The following is a 15,433-nucleotide window of genomic DNA, read 5'->3' on the forward strand; positions in this document are numbered from 1 at the left end:
ACATTTTTTTCTGATATATAAAAAATAAGGGGAAGTTACAAAAGCTTATTTTATATTTTAACAGTGGGCAGGGTCATTTTTGTCCACTGAGTTTTGGGGCTGATGAACTTTTCTTTCCCACACTGATTCAACACACGTCCCTCTGTCTGCTCCTCCTAATTAAAACTTAATGCGGGGTCACTCAAACCCTTTCTCACTCCTTCCTCACACACCAGGTGAATCTCAAAAAAGAAAAGAGAGAGACAGAGAGAGAGAAAGGGTCCTGCAGGCTTGACTCCTATATACATTGTCTATTTTAGATGTATTTTAATTGCTTTTTTTGAAAATTAACAAAACGCTGTTGAAAATATTCAATATAAAAACACATACTTTAGTATGTCAGCAGTGATTATATTGTTTCCCTGCCTAATTGGTCCCCAAAATAAAACACAATAGTGCTCAAAAACAAGACTGTAACAGAGAGATGATAATATTTCCATCATTTTTATTTCAAAGAAGTGTCAGCAGTAAACTTAAAACAATTCACTTCATTATTAAAGCATTTACATCCTGAATTAGCATTTCAATTTAGACATATGAGAACAATGAATCCATTAATGATTCATTAAAAATTAGTGATGGAAATGCACATAATCTCTTGAGTGAGAAGTAAGTAGGAACATTCAAGGTTTTTTATTTTATTTGCAATTTTGAAAATAACAGATCTGTGTAAACATGTCACATCACATCACACACCACTTTATCATTAAAGTATCTTAAAATAAACTTATTTTCATGCATAACAGACTTGCATAACTAACTGTTGAGTTAGGCCTATACATTTCAGGTTTACAGATGATTTACAGACTTTGTTTCTACAGTCATAAGACTCTTCCTCATTTAGGTGACTGTTAATCTCTCTCATGTTGTGCTGAGAGTCTCTGATGAGTGTCTTGTGCCCCAGCAGGTTCCCACAGAGTGCCGAGAGGCTTGCAGATCCTGTCCCATCCTGAGGATAAACATGGAGAGAATCATTAGCATAAGAATAAAACATCATTCTATAAACTCTTGCACTGTGCACGGGCGGTAATAATATTTCACAAGATTCTTTCCACTACATACTTTCTCGGTTAATTAGTTTTGTCAAGAACTAGTACATACAACATTCCTAATATTAATTAAAAGCTTTATTTGTATAGCATTTTTTAAAGCTTGCAAAGTGCTCGCAACATTTGTTTGAAAAAAGATTAAAACCACAAAAACAAAAAGGGCCTCAAGTACTGGCATATAAACGCAGGTATATGGAGATATGTTTTAAGAACCAATATGTAAAAGGTAATAATGATTCTGCAAACTCTTTGGTTATTCAAAATGCTGATGAGTGTGTTTTGACAATACTGAATTTGTCATGATTTGGCATGATTTTTTAGTTTTGTACATCAGAATTGTAGGCATCGTTTCAGAGAAACAAACTTCCTTTTCATGCCCTGTAAAAATAGGCCCCTGCATGTTGTTCTTTTCTCCCATTTTCAGGCTGTATGCATGGAGAGATCTTAAGGCTTTTATCCCCACAGGGAACCAGTCAGAACTCTTTCTCTGTCAATTTTCACCCACTCCCCAATTCAGACAAGCCTTTTCTCCCACCAACCCCACAATGAAGGATTTGTCCTTGTTCTCTTTGTCCACCTCTGATATCTTTTTTTGACTGCTCCCTCTCTGCAGACAGCATGCAGCGTATGCAAATAGGCGCTCTTTTATTCCTGAGACCCCTCCCCTCAATGAATGCAACCTTAAATGAGGACACACTTGCACACATTTACAGAGGGGGCATGGAAACATGCACACATTACAATCAGGGGATTTGCATGCCCTCTCTGACACATAGCCAACATTGAACACTGATCATTTTAAATTGAGCAGACAGAAATGTATATGCTTAACTGATGCCACAGCTTATTTTATCTATATAAATGTAGTTTATGCAGACAGCATAAGTATGGAGTATGGGCCACAGAAGAGGGATCCTGGTTGAAAAGACTTGAGTTATGTTTTAGTTGGGAATGTGTTTTTTTTATTTAGGCGACAAAGCTCTTTGTTTGCAATGCAAGCAGTTCTTTTATTTATTTTAAGTGTTGTTTTACAATAGTAGTGGTATATTTTGTGTCTGATAAGCCCATAAATCCACAGCACACACACACACACACACAATGAGTAATCAGATTTGTAGGATGAGGCTGAAAAATGAGACAGAAGTGGTTAAACACAACAGTGTGTCTGCACTGAGGAAGTAACTGGTAATGTGTAACTCTAACGGCTGGGTGAATTATAACGGTGTCTGATGAACATAAAGCGTTCTCTCGCATCAACATTCCCAAGCTGGCCAGTGCCATCTGTGAATATGTGTGAATGGGTTAGAGTTAGTCTGTGTGTGCGTGTGTGGTGGTGGTGGAAGGGGGGGGGGGGTTGATGTCTGCTGGACAGCTCTGACAGTTCGGCCTTTTCAGTTGTACATTACTGAGCCGACCGGCCTCTTTCCCATAGCAACCCTAACAGAGGTCAAAGGCTATGTACCCCCCACCCACCAACCCACCCACCGCCTCCTCCTCCTCCTCCCCCCTTTACTCCAGGGTGGCCACAGACTCTCTTAACTCCCCTGACTGGACGCAGACAGAGTGGCTGCACCCATGAACTTGAACTTGACTTGAGTATGCTCTGGACTTTTTCCCCCTTTTTTCCCCTTTTTCACCCTTTGCCGTGGTATCAAATTTACGTACATGTAAAAATGAGGCCACACCAAGGATTCCCCTCTAATTCTCCTCACCCTAGAACCTCATCTCCTCCTGATATGATTACAAAGGGGCTCTGTCTTAAAGGCTCAGTCACCTAATTCTCCTCTACTTTCATTGGAGCATACAGGACCCCTGCTCAGGGATGCCACAGCCAACAGACATAATCTGAAAAGCCTGGGATGTAAAAACTTTTCTCCATCTTCTTCCTCTAAGATACTTAATGTCAGGCTTTGTGCTAGATTAGTCTCGGCCAAAGTTGCATTAAAACCCCCCAGATGAGCCTTGCTTGACCCACATTGGACCTCATCCAAGACTCTGGGCGGCCCCTGAGCCGGGCTTTATATATCACAGTAGAGCCGTTAAAACATTAATAGTGTCCACACATAGTGAGGAGAATCCGAAGAGGTAACCCAGGAGCGATGTGGTATTAACATTTTATCGCTACTATGGCTACGCTGCTTCACCCACACAGAATTGGAAGTGGGCGCCGGCTACTGTCACTTCATCATGTCACACATTATAATTTCCTTGCACTGAAAATCCCACATAGCAAAAGCAATACATAGTTAATAATGAATAATAGAGTAAAGAGAGAAGAAAAAAAGGAAAGTCATTTATATTCTGTCATTTTCTGAAGGGGAAATACATTTTTGTCAGTTTTTAGGTAATGTACAAGAAGGAACTGAAGAATGAATATTGAAGTTACTGTGTCTACAGCGCACAGAGAAATATTCAGGGACGTTCACATCCTAAATCCTTCTGAACCGGTGTCAAAGCTGCTGACCTCACCGTTCAGCCGCTCTGGATTCAGACAATCTTAATTGAAAACTGTTTGTTTCAGAGCAGATTAGAACCACACTCTTAAGCAGTTTCACCAAAGTGTTTATAAGACATCATACTATTAAAATCAAGATAAGCTCACCTTGATAGCGTATTTTGATTCCGTGTCCACGCCCTAATACTCATTTCATCGTTACGTCTAGCTGCATATTGCAACTAGTCAGAACAGTAATCATTAGATGAAGTAATGTTCTGTGTGCATGTGTCTGTCTGTGTGTGTGTGTGTGTGTGTGTGTGTGTGTGTGTGTGTGTGTATCACTCATTTTTACATCCTCCAAATACTAGAAATAGTGCTCTTTTAGCAGGCATGTGAGGACAAATACATTTCACTGACAAATTTGCTTCAGTCACCCACTCTCTTTGACCACGCTGTCTCTGTCGACTGCCGCAGCTATCACATACAGTTGCAGACTAACCTCCCCCCCACCCCCTGCTCTTTACAAACACACACACACACACAGACACACACAAGTCCTCCATGCCCAGCTCCTTGCAGGCTGTAAACTGCTTTAGCACTGCACAAGCTAACAGAAGCTAATGCAGAGGTAACACAAACATGGCTGCCCATGTGCTCCACCTGCCTCTGGTGCCTCCTTTACATACGCGGCGTATACATTTGTCTCCACTGTCTTTAACCCTGTCTTGACAAGCCAATCTTTAGTTTGACTTCAAGAAAGCCACAATTTTATCATCCCCCCTCCCCCCCATGTATATATCTGCAACATAGATGTAGCATAAAGCAAGCTACAGTATCTCCAAGATTAATTTCTTGCCTTCACCTTGCTTTCTCCCTTCTGTCTAATCTGCCTGAAGCAATGTGCTCCAGCACACATGAGCAGGGCAAATGCAATTATAAAGACAGCTTTGAGTCGTTCATATGAATAAAGAGAGGGAATAATCTTTTGACATGTGGGCTGCACATGCCTACATATTTTGTGGAGGCACATGTACAGTATGAAGCTCATTAATAATCATTATCCACGGGGTTACATCATTCAGCTTGTTAGGCACACCCATCGCCTCAGCTGAGTCATTCTCGGTGATACACTGTGCATACAACTGTCTTGTGAGATTTTCATGATGTCTGTCTGTTTCACCACCTGAGGGCAATACAAATATGTAGATTCTGTCTGCATGAAGTAGCTGGTAAATTGAGCAAAGATAAAGAAGTGCATGGCTGATGACAGGCACACTCCATAAAATAAAATAATATTCTTAATCAATAAAAGACCTAAAAATGCATCTGTGGTGTTTAAACATTGTTGCATTAGGCCTTTGATAGAATCTGATGGCAAACCGTGATCTACTGTGTGACAGGCCTGACCTTTTATATGCATATAATTTATGAATGCATCTCTCATGCCAGTAAAATCCTTCTCAAAACAGCATCTCCATGCCTTTCAGACATGCAGAGGAGGCTGAATAGACTAATGAACAGTCAGGTGGCACTCCAGGGCCTGGACTACCACCCCCCCCACCCCATCACACATATCAAACACACATACACTTGCTCACACATTAAAACTCAGCGGCTCGCCCGACCCCGGTGATCCGCACGACAGTCTAATGTCTCAGGCATCTGCTCATGTCTAGTCTGGAGGGTCTTTCCCACCCTGCCCCCCAGCCCAGGCCCGCCGCAGCACCAGCTCCCACAATGGTGGGAAAGCAGGCCTTTACTTAGGGCGGGGGGTGGGGGACTAAACAGCTATTGAAAGGGGAGAGAGCGAGAGAGCGGAGCTGAATGATAATGTGAAAACGCACGGCACTGTTCATTAACACATAAGCACTGCAGCTGCACATGTTGGTCCTGGACACACATGCTCACGTGTCTCTCTTTTCTGCTTCAGGTTGCTGCCAGAGCCACCAGGGTTACAGAGTTGCTCTACGCCATGATAAGAGGCGCTCGCAGGATTTGTGTGTGTGTGTCTGAGAGCTAACAGGGATGGAAGTGGTAAAGGTTTGGAGCTTTGATATTTGCCCATGTCAGATTTTGGAAGAATGTGACATTTTTACACCAGTGATGTTTGACATTTTTAGTCTGTGTGTATGTGTGTGTGTGTGTGTGTGTGTGTGTGTGTGTGTGTGTGTGTGTGTGTGTGTGTGTGTGTGTGTGTGTGTGTGTGTGTCAAATAAAGTTCTTAACCATGTGAGCAGTGTTGCAGTAGCAGATTCCTATTGCTTATATATACTGAGAGTTGTAAGCAATATCAAATGTTTGGGACTACATTTAAGAAAATAGGAGATCCAACAACCAGTATTTGAAGTGTTTCAAAAATGCCATTTGAAGCATTTCAAATGTTCTGATGAGCATTGTGATATAAATATTATACACTGCTAATATTCGGTGCTGATATTACTACAGATAAAGAACTGCTTTGTGAGCCAAAATATCTTTGTTCATATAGTAAATTAAATCTAAGATTGGAATGGTTGTACTTTTAAAAACAATACTGAATTTCCCCAAGTAGGAATTATGCGCGGATCTCCTCCTAAACAGAATTCACCTGAGGGGTTCAGCACATTAAGATAGTTAAGATACTGTACTAAATATCATAATGTGAATCTCATAATAAAAGCAGTTTTGCATGAATTAATCTACGAGGTTTGTCAGGTGGAAACATGACGTACACCACTGCCTGGTGTGCATCAGGGAGTAAAGAAGCACCATGACAAGAGAGGATGACAGGTTTCCTTCAACCAGTGCCAGCTCATTAATTTTGTTTGCTACCACCCCCCACCTCCCACCACCAACCACCCTTCATCACCCGCCACCCCCCTCACATCACCCCTTAACTGCTAATTAGGAGCAGAATATAGAGAGGAAAAGAGAGAGGCCATGTGTGACTGGGGAGGAAATGGAAAACTCTTCTTCTTTCCCTCATCCTTCTTACTGCCCCCATCCCCCATCATACAATCACACACACTCCCCAACCTCCTGCCCACCACCATCAACACTGGTACCCAACACAAAATCATGATGCAGCTTACCTCGTATGCCAGCTCAGCCATTTTAGGTGTCGCGGCAACATCTCCCAAGATGGCTCCTCTGAGCGCGCCCATACTCCAGGGATCCAATAGGGTCTTTGTACGCCTCCTGGCACGGGCAAAGTGTCCCCTGTTGGCGGTACAGATGGCATCAGAGGCTCCTGGGTAAAAAGGGTGAGGAGTGGGGGCACGGGAGAGGAGGAGGTGGCACTTCCGGACCGACCGTTTTTCCTCCCCTCTCTCTTCGTTTTCTTTTAATGATGGTTCTGCCCTCTTTTCAGGAATCCCCGATCATTCAATGTTGTTAATCGGAAGTCTGTATCAAGAACAGATGGAAGAGAGAAAACAGAGGAATAAAACATGAAAAGCACATTTTGCACTTTTAGTTATATGGGTATAGCTAAACACTGTCTCTTAACTAAACAATTGCTTCAGTTTTTTCTTTAAACCAGCAGCACTTTACATGTGCACCGAGTCTTGGTTATAGAGTTACCGAAACGTTTAAATCTCTGGCCTTTGCTGATTTAAAGTGCAGTCCCCTTGTTGTGTTTTTTGTGTGCATGAGTGTGTATTTTTGCTACAACAAAAGCACAAAAAGGATCATTTGCATTATACATGTACACAGGTTGAAACAAGAATGCCTTGGACCATCCCATAAATAAAGCCTCAAGTGTTTTTATTCCCATTCATTAAAGAGGCGAAGGAAAAGACTTGGACCACGGCCTTTTCACATATCCAATATCTCGCTGTGAAACGAAGCAATTAGCCGGGTTTGACAGCAAGCTCTACTACAATAGGTAGTTAACAGAGTGAATGAAAACTCATCTCACTTTGGTGCTCTTTAGGCTTTAGTGGCATTCTCCGGGCTGAGCGTATGCAAAAGTACCGAGTTAAAAAGTTCAGCTCCTGTCTACAGGATGGCCTTGGCCTTCTCATTGAGGCAAACACAATGTAGCCCAAAGGTTCCAAGATTAGCTACAGCTTTAAATACCCTTTAACCTTGTGTGTATAGGGTGCTACATCACTCAACTGCATTATTAGCAGTCCCAGAGACAGGAGTGCCTTGACAAAGCTGTAGCCTCCCTTTTCTAAAAAAAAAAAAAAACTAAGTACCACAGGTTAAATCTAAATATATAATACATTGAAAATACTCTTCCAAAAGATTAAAGTAAATGAATTGAGCAGTATGCTGTGAAATGCAAAAGATAAGTCCAGAGGATCTGCTTTGGTAAAATGTGAGCGTTGACTATAGGGATGGCATGGCAACACACCAGTGTGTCCCAAAGCAGGAACCTCCAGGGATCCCTGAGAGAAATCCTGGAGGACTGTAGCTTTATTGTTTTTTTCACAGATGACACAACGAAGAAAACGTCACAGTGGGAAAAGCACAGGTGTAAATAATCAAATCAATGATGGCTGAATTCCATTTAGCTGCTTCAGTTTCAGGGCCCTGATATTGCGCAACTGCTATATATACACATGTTATGTGTATATGTACAGCATATGTATATATGTTATGAGTACCAAGTCAAAATATCTGCTCTGAAAACAAGCCCCTCCCCCGGCATAATACATAATTAATATTATTAGTTTTTTCTTCACACAATATAACCTAAATACTTCTAAGAAGATGTTACTAAATCTCAGGTCTCATGCATTTCTATTTAGGAGCGCTTGAGGAAGTTTGGGAGTTCTTGTTTTATTCTACACTGTTCCTCTCCCTCCACTATAGCGACCTGTTTAAAATTCAGCACCATGTTGCAGAGGACCTGAATGGACAGCAACCCTAACCACCCTAAAACAGGGCCAGATATTAACTGTATAGGCCCCTTAGTAAATTTTACAGCTGGTATACTGAATCCTCAAAATAAAGATACAGTGAGAGAAACACTATATACTATATGCAAAACACACTATCAAACTCTATAATAAGCTTGGTTAACTTTGACTTTTGTCTCAATATTGTCTCAAATACATTTTTGTTTTCCTTAAAACGACCCCATAATGGCATGACACAATTAACAGATAAACATTTTTTTTTCTGCAAAGAAAATACTCTGTAAACTATTAAGATGCCAATAAATCTGCCATACTAAACGTTTGTGCTTATTATAAAAGGAATAAAAAACTCACTTATTATGCTATATAAAAAACTGAGATGTCATATTTAGCTTACGATTTGTACTATTTAGGATTATTTGATGCAAATTTTTTTCACAATAAAATCACAAACCACAAAGCAAAACTATTTTCTTACCTTTTAGAGTTTAAAGCCTGAGGAATCCCCTCTCTTTTTTTATCGGGAATGAACACAACGTTACGGAGGTCATTTCTACTTTCGGTTATCTAGCTTTATGACAGGCATTTAACACTCATACAGCTAGATAACCAAAGACAGAAACAGACCCCCTCTCACAGTGATGTAGCCCGACATGATGCTGACGTGATCTAGAAGGAGGATGAAGATTTTTTAGTAGGCCTAGAATATTTAAAAACACATTTATTATTGTTTAAATACGGGCCACTGAGAATACTGTAACAGCAGCCTGGCACGAAATGATATGAGGAGATCAGATGTGTAGCCTACATTTAAACATTTAGGCTAACACATATTGTGTGTGTGTGTGTGTGTGTGTGTGTGTGTGTGTGTGTAAAGAAGCTTCAAACTTAAGCATCCAGCCGTCAAATATTCCTGTCGTGATATATAAGGTGTTTGGTTGTAGGCCTATTCAATTTTATAGTGACCTAATTCTACTTTATGTAATATAAATGTCTCATTTTATAAGGCTATATTTGAAAAGCCTCTTTCAAAAAAAGATATGTTTACTGTAGGCTTCAGTAAGAAAATAAAAAATTATTATTATTATTATTATTAATAAATTAAAAAGGTTATATAGGCTAGCCTACATAGGCCTATATATGTGGGGAGCCTATTGCATTAGCATTTCTTGCAATTAACACCCTATAAGGAATAGGGCATAATATTACATAGTTAACAGTGTCAAATGTTTATTGTTATAAACTCCGGCAAAAGACATAGGCTATTAGAAAAACAAGCAAGTCACATTTTACGTATTAAGTAGCATTTAAATAAATAACACACTCACACAGTTAATTTGCAGGAAAAGCCCTGTATTCCGCAAAGCTATTCTGTCAAACTACCCTCTCCTTTTAAACGAGGTATTTTTCATTTAAGGCAACATTTAGACCCACTGCTGGCCTGCCATGCGATTTTATATGGCTATAGGCTACATCTTAACACACCCAATGAATGACTGGTGACATTTTACAACCTGACTTATGTTGTAAACTCATAAAGATACATCCTTTAGAACACATGTTTGTATAGAGTAATAGCAGCTACTTTTTCAGCCTATTTTGTCTTACTGGATGATCATGAAAAGTCAGTGTGACCAAACTAAAGGGCGGCCTGAAAATGACCATGAACCTGAGACAGCGTTAGGTAAAGAAACGTCTCTTTAATGCAGCAGATTTAATGATGCTCCGAGATCAACAGCTGACTCTTTAAAAAAAAATCTCCTAAATGTGAATTGAGCTGGGTTTTAAGATGCTTTAATTCGCTCTGGGCTCTTCAGTGCTCCTGGGGGCAACGAATCCCTACTTTTAATGAGAGTTGCGATTGGCCTACTTCTGCTAAAACTAGACTAGTTCACATCACAAGGATTATCCGCATAAGCTATTACAGAAACCAATTTGTTACTGATCATAATAATATGCCGATAAGCTTGGTTTAATATTCTGGCACTTTCAAGAACAAGGGTTTTTGTCTGATTAGGGACCAGAGATAGCCTACCCTCATTTTAAATGGTCCGCAAGGGCGTCTGTGGTGGTTAAATAATGTTACCTCATGTTAAAAAAATAAAAATAAATAAAAACTGAACATACATCGTATGTGTCCCTAAATTCTCTGCATAAGACACATGGACATGGCATGATAACAGATTCAAAGCTGGTCAAATGTAGAGCCGTACGTGCAAATAGCCTATTGTGTATTCACACGCGCGTTTCTTACCTTTTTCATTAGCAAAGCAGACTCTGGAGAGAAATGTCCTCAACTTTAGGTCGTAACGAATTCTCCAGATGACATTTACTGCGTTTACATCGGGCCCTCGTAGAGAGTCAGCGCTGCTGCTCTCAGGTGCGTCTGGTTTCATCTTCAGTCGTCCAGCTTCTGCCTCTCCTCCGGTCTGCGCGCTTCCTCTATTCGCTCCCGCACTGACGTCATAGCAGGAGCAGCGGCGTGTTGACCAATCACAGAGTCCGCCGCCACCAAAGAATGTCCGAGCTCAGCAAGACGTGTCACTCCTAACAATTTTTGTCTTTCTTTTGGTTGATTTCTTCACCACTGCTTCTTCTACTTCATGTAGGCCTACTACTAATAATAATAACCAGACAAACCCTTTTTCCAGTGGTCCATTCTGGAGCTTTTGATCATATGGAGTTATGCATATTGTAGATATTCAAATTTCCTTCTTTTTCCTGAGGAGTTGGAGGGATCTTCATCCATGTTGGCTTTGATATTTAAAGTTCATCCTTGACCCTGGAAGCAGCAGGTGACAAAACAGCATCACCTCAAGGTCCATTTAAAGCTTTTGTGGGGCTTTTTATAATTTCACATTATTTTCATCAGTAGCCTATGAAGTAGCCTAGTATTTCTTAAACTTATATAGGCTATATCAATGTATATTTATAATTTCTTTTAAATAAACGAGGCCATATTGTGATCTACTATTGAAGAAAAAACCTCAAATGCACAATTCCACAAAATGGCGTCATCAGAATTTCAAAGGTCTTTTTCAGTCAGCCTTCAAGTCTTAGTGAGAATCTAGCTCAACTTTAAATGTGCCTGCAGTTCTTCAACATGTAGGCTAAGTTATTGCACTCCTTTACCAATTTCTCAGAAAATCAATTCCACATGTCCTGATTTACATTATCAAAAGGGATAGCCTAGTTCTAATGTTGATCCACTGCCATTATATAAATAGGCATAGATAATATGCCACGCCCAAGGTAACACTGCCACGGTGGCTCAACATAACAACAATTCTGGTGACCTATAGGCGGGCAAATTGTGCTACCCAGAGCCATAGAGAGAGCTTCTCTATCACTCTGGTGCTACCTATAGGTTAATATTTTATTTCATCACTGGAATTTTTCTTTACTGGCATACTTGTTAGGTGTTTATATTTTAGACAAGTGAGCAAGAGAAAATTATTTCCCTTCCTACGCTGCTCATAGGGTTTCACAGGCTGAAAGATGTGAGCATTCTCCACAAATGAAAGATCTTTGGGGTATGAGCCTGTGTGGAGAACACAGGGGCCATGGCCAGTATGAACAGTTCCCAGATATCGTTAGGATAAAATGATTAGTGAACTTTTAATGTCTGTAAAGTACACTGGAACCAAATGAAAATACATTAAGAGTCATTCCCATTGTGTCTTTTAGCCACGTTTACAGTAAACAACGGCAGAATGTAAGACTCAAACCTGGGTTAAGCTACTCTGAATATTAAATTTCAAATGCGCGAAGAAAGATTTAATCATAATCACTTTTAAAGTGTATGGTCGGAATGCTTTTATTTTTTTAAAGCTTTCACTACATTCCAGTTTAGGGATTGGAGGAGTTAAGATACCTTAACTCACATTTATTTTAAAATAAATGGTTTGACCACTAAGCAGAAATATTATTTGAATTGGGCTAGCTCAACATAGCCAGTGTAAAATAGCCAATTTCCCCTCCAGATTATGTTTGGAATCACAGAGGAATGAAAAATGCATTCAAGTTAGATTTTAATCTGCAGTAGCCTATGAATCAATTTCTCATGGAAGAAAAAAATCCTACCATATATACATGATTTATAATCCAAACACTTACTAAATGAACTAGTATATAGGATATTAAGTTATGATTGAATGATTTTTTATTTATCTTTTCAAGACAAGCATGACTGATGATGATTTTGTGCAGTTCCTTTTCTTTTGCTCATTTATTCATCATGTGGTGCACTGAAGCACACGTCTCAGCGTAAAGGCCTCAAACAGATTTCAACTGTCTACATTTTCATCAGACTTCTTTGTTTACATATATATAATGTTGCACGGTATCTGAGGTTACATCAGCATTTCCTGGAGGTATAGTGGGACAATTTCAATCAAACATTGGAGACAGGGTGTCCCAATCACTCCATTTCAAACTACTAGACTCATGCTATATTTAGGGGTCCTTACATCAGATGTAGCCCTGTGTTTTCTATCGTAGCCGCTTACAGAAGCAAGAAAAACAACATGCAAAACTAAGCTGTTTAAAAAACTATATGCTTTTACCTCTCAAGAATTTGCAGATAGCCTTCATGGTGTTCAACCAACAGTAATAGAGTAGGAAAAAATGCAAAATGCTCTCATCTTTTATTGACATAATAGTCAGACTGATACATTGGCAACATGTGACGTGAACACTCAGCAGCATGGCATGCACAAGGCACAGCCATACAGTAGATACAGTTTGTGGGAACTTTGGAGACTCTCATCCATCGCCCCTCTTTTTCTTTCACTCACACACACACACACACACACACACACACACACACACACACACACACACACACACACACACACACACACACACACACACACACACACACACACACACACACACACACACACACACACACACACACACACACACACACACACACACACACACACACACACACACACAGCAGAATGGCTGTACAGAAGGAGGTAATCTTCATAGTATTCCAAAGATTATGTCTGGCTGAAAAAGAATAAATGATCAGTGAATTCATGTTCAATCTCAATGAACACTGACATGTTAACAGGACAACTGTAGATGAAAAAAGGCAGCAGTTTGTCACTCACACGCTGCAGGAGGTGCTGTCCCGTGAAAGAGCGGGTGTCTGCAGGCTGGCCATCCTCTCCCACTGCCTTGCAGCGTAGGTAACCATAGAGATTAGCCACTTGGAGGGAAATACTAGCGACCACAAGTGACTGGGGGAAGACACAGAGACGAAGCATTTACAGTAAGAGGGACATTATGTGATGCGCCTCTACTGCATATGCAGAGCATGCACACACAAGCCAACATGTGTCTCACCAGCCATTTAATCTTCAGGGAGAAGAGGGAGGTGAAGAAGAAGAATGTCCATATGAGAGGACAGACGATGAGTCCCAGCCAAAATATCCTTGCCTCTGCCTCTGTCCCAGTGTTTTTGCCCCGGGAGGCCTGCGAGCGCACCCACACAAACACACAAAATAGCAATGCACACATGTTTAATATCCCCAAAATGCTCTTTCACATTCAAAATGGCAACAATGTCTTACTTTTTTGGCTTCAAACACCCAGAGGCTCTTTCCATCCTCGTCGATCTGATTCCACCAGCGTAGGCCCACCAACAGCCTGCCAGTCACATTCTGAAACAAAGGAAAAATGTGAGTAGGCCTAATGTAAACCAATGAGGTGAAAGAAAGGGATTGATCAGTAGGCTACTGAAGTGCACATATAGACAAGAAAGGGATGAGGCATAGGAAAGTAAGTGGAATTAGCTGCTGGCCTAGTTGCCCTCTCACCTTGACAGACCAGAAGTCAAAGGAGAGCAGAGTGATGATCAGGACAAAGCACGATGCAAAGTTCTCGCTGATCCAGTCACAGAGCAAATAGGTGACAATGGCAACCACCCGGAAGAACAGGTGAAAAAAGGAGGCGAGGGGGTGTCTAAACCAAAGGCACAAGATTAAACATGATGAAGAGTCTAAAATGCCACTAGAGCACATAATTAAAGCAAGCCGAGACAAATTCGTTGCTGAAAAAACACATGTGAGAGAGCATAACTCCAAGTAAATTGTTGCGATTTGTTTACGTTTTAAGTGATTTAAATTACACTAAGTTGGCATGCATCCTTTTTTATTTTATAGGCGTATTAGTCTAACCTATAATTAAAGCAAAATAGAAAAACATTGTCCAAGACAAATTAGTTCATTTGACAATAATCACGTCCTGCATTGCACCTTATGACTGCGCTTCTCCGCGCCTTCTCCTGCTCGTCAGCAGCAAAGTCCAGCTCAACATCCTCCGTATCATCCGCCATCGTCTGACAAGCAACGACAAAACACAACAGGATCAAATCATCCCAGAGCATCGAACAGACCTAGCTAAAACAATAGCCTACGACAAACACTAGCTACATTTAGAGAGAGACAGAAAATACCCATCCGTTTAGGTTCGTTGATGTGTAAAGTAAAGCCTAGTAGCCTACCTTTACGGGAACGCGAGGCTGTATTATAGGGCTGGAATAAGCCAGGTGTTGCAGTGAAATAAGACCGACACTGCATCCTCGGTCACTGTAATTCACATCCACATCAGAGCTGGGTTTAAAATTATTGCAAGGTCAAATTGATATTTTAACACTACCATAATGCTCATTCTCGCATAGCATTGATGACAGATAACGGATCTACATTATTGGTAAAGGCAACAAAGAGGCGAAATATTTTCATCAATATCACAAAACAACGACCGCGGCAGGACTCGAACCTGCAATCTTCTGATCCGAAGTCAGACGCCTTATCCATTAGGCCACGCGGCCACAATACAAGAACCGTGGGAGCATAATTTCTTTTTAACAGTGATTTTGACAATTCTTATCTTGAATTTGTGGGATTGTTTTATGTCAGGTGTTATGGCTAATCCATTTTGCCCATTCAGAAACAAAAAAACACGAACAAAAACAGCGTGGGGGCTATGATATTTATCGAATCATTTGTTTGTATTGGTAGAAACCGATGCAGTCATCCGGACCGATT

General features: G+C 40.6%; 1 protein-coding gene, 1 long non-coding RNA gene and 1 other non-coding gene across 5 annotated transcripts; all 3 read right to left on the bottom strand.

Moving 5' to 3' along the window:
* Window positions 1-554: 554 nt before the first annotated feature.
* LOC114560636 (uncharacterized) lies at window positions 555-10,767 on the bottom strand. The gene is made up of 4 exons (XR_003693212.1): window positions 10,627-10,767; window positions 8,851-9,041; window positions 6,597-6,909; window positions 555-988 (listed from the first exon to the last, which is right to left on the bottom strand). It is a non-coding gene; the product is annotated as an uncharacterized LOC114560636 (long non-coding RNA).
* A 2,512-nt stretch (window positions 10,768-13,279) lies between these two features.
* Window positions 13,280-14,945, bottom strand: LOC114560634 (Golgi apparatus membrane protein TVP23 homolog A). Of its 3 annotated transcripts, none has more exons than XM_028586151.1 (7): window positions 14,887-14,945; window positions 14,639-14,721; window positions 14,201-14,345; window positions 13,955-14,044; window positions 13,728-13,856; window positions 13,493-13,621; window positions 13,280-13,388 (listed from the first exon to the last, which is right to left on the bottom strand). In XM_028586151.1, the coding sequence occupies exons 2-7, from the start codon at window positions 14,716-14,718 to the stop codon at window positions 13,362-13,364; spliced, it is 600 nt and encodes a 199-aa protein (XP_028441952.1). In that variant the 5' UTR covers window positions 14,719-14,721; window positions 14,887-14,945; the 3' UTR covers window positions 13,280-13,361. The 3 variants fall into 3 exon arrangements, with proteins under 3 accessions (XP_028441952.1, XP_028441951.1, XP_028441950.1); XM_028586150.1 differs by lacking the exon at window positions 14,887-14,945 and adding an exon at window positions 14,816-14,854; XM_028586149.1 differs by lacking the exon at window positions 14,887-14,945 and having other exon boundaries at window positions 14,639-14,877.
* Window positions 14,946-15,143: 198 nt separating this feature from the next.
* On the bottom strand, window positions 15,144-15,216 carry trnar-ucg (transfer RNA arginine (anticodon UCG)). The gene has a single exon. It is a non-coding gene; the product is annotated as a tRNA-Arg (tRNA).
* Between the last annotated feature and the right edge of the window lie 217 nt (window positions 15,217-15,433).

The sequence above is a fragment of the Perca flavescens genome, chromosome 8 (assembly GCF_004354835.1).
Source record: "Perca flavescens isolate YP-PL-M2 chromosome 8, PFLA_1.0, whole genome shotgun sequence".
NCBI classification, from domain to species: Eukaryota; Metazoa; Chordata; class Actinopteri; order Perciformes; family Percidae; genus Perca; species Perca flavescens.

Excerpts from the sequence above, each read along its gene's own strand:
- LOC114560634 (XM_028586149.1), bottom strand. The coding sequence starts at position 14,769 with ATGCTCTGGGATGATTTGATCCTGTTGTGTTTTGTCGTTGCTTGTCAG. Across the intron at positions 13,857-13,954 it reads GGGTGTTTGAAGCCAAAAAA|GCCTCCCGGGGCAAAAACAC; the intron begins GTAAGACATTGT and ends GTGCGCTCGCAG. Across the intron at positions 13,622-13,727 it reads CCCTGAAGATTAAATGGCTG|TCACTTGTGGTCGCTAGTAT; the intron begins GTGAGACACATG and ends GTCTTCCCCCAG.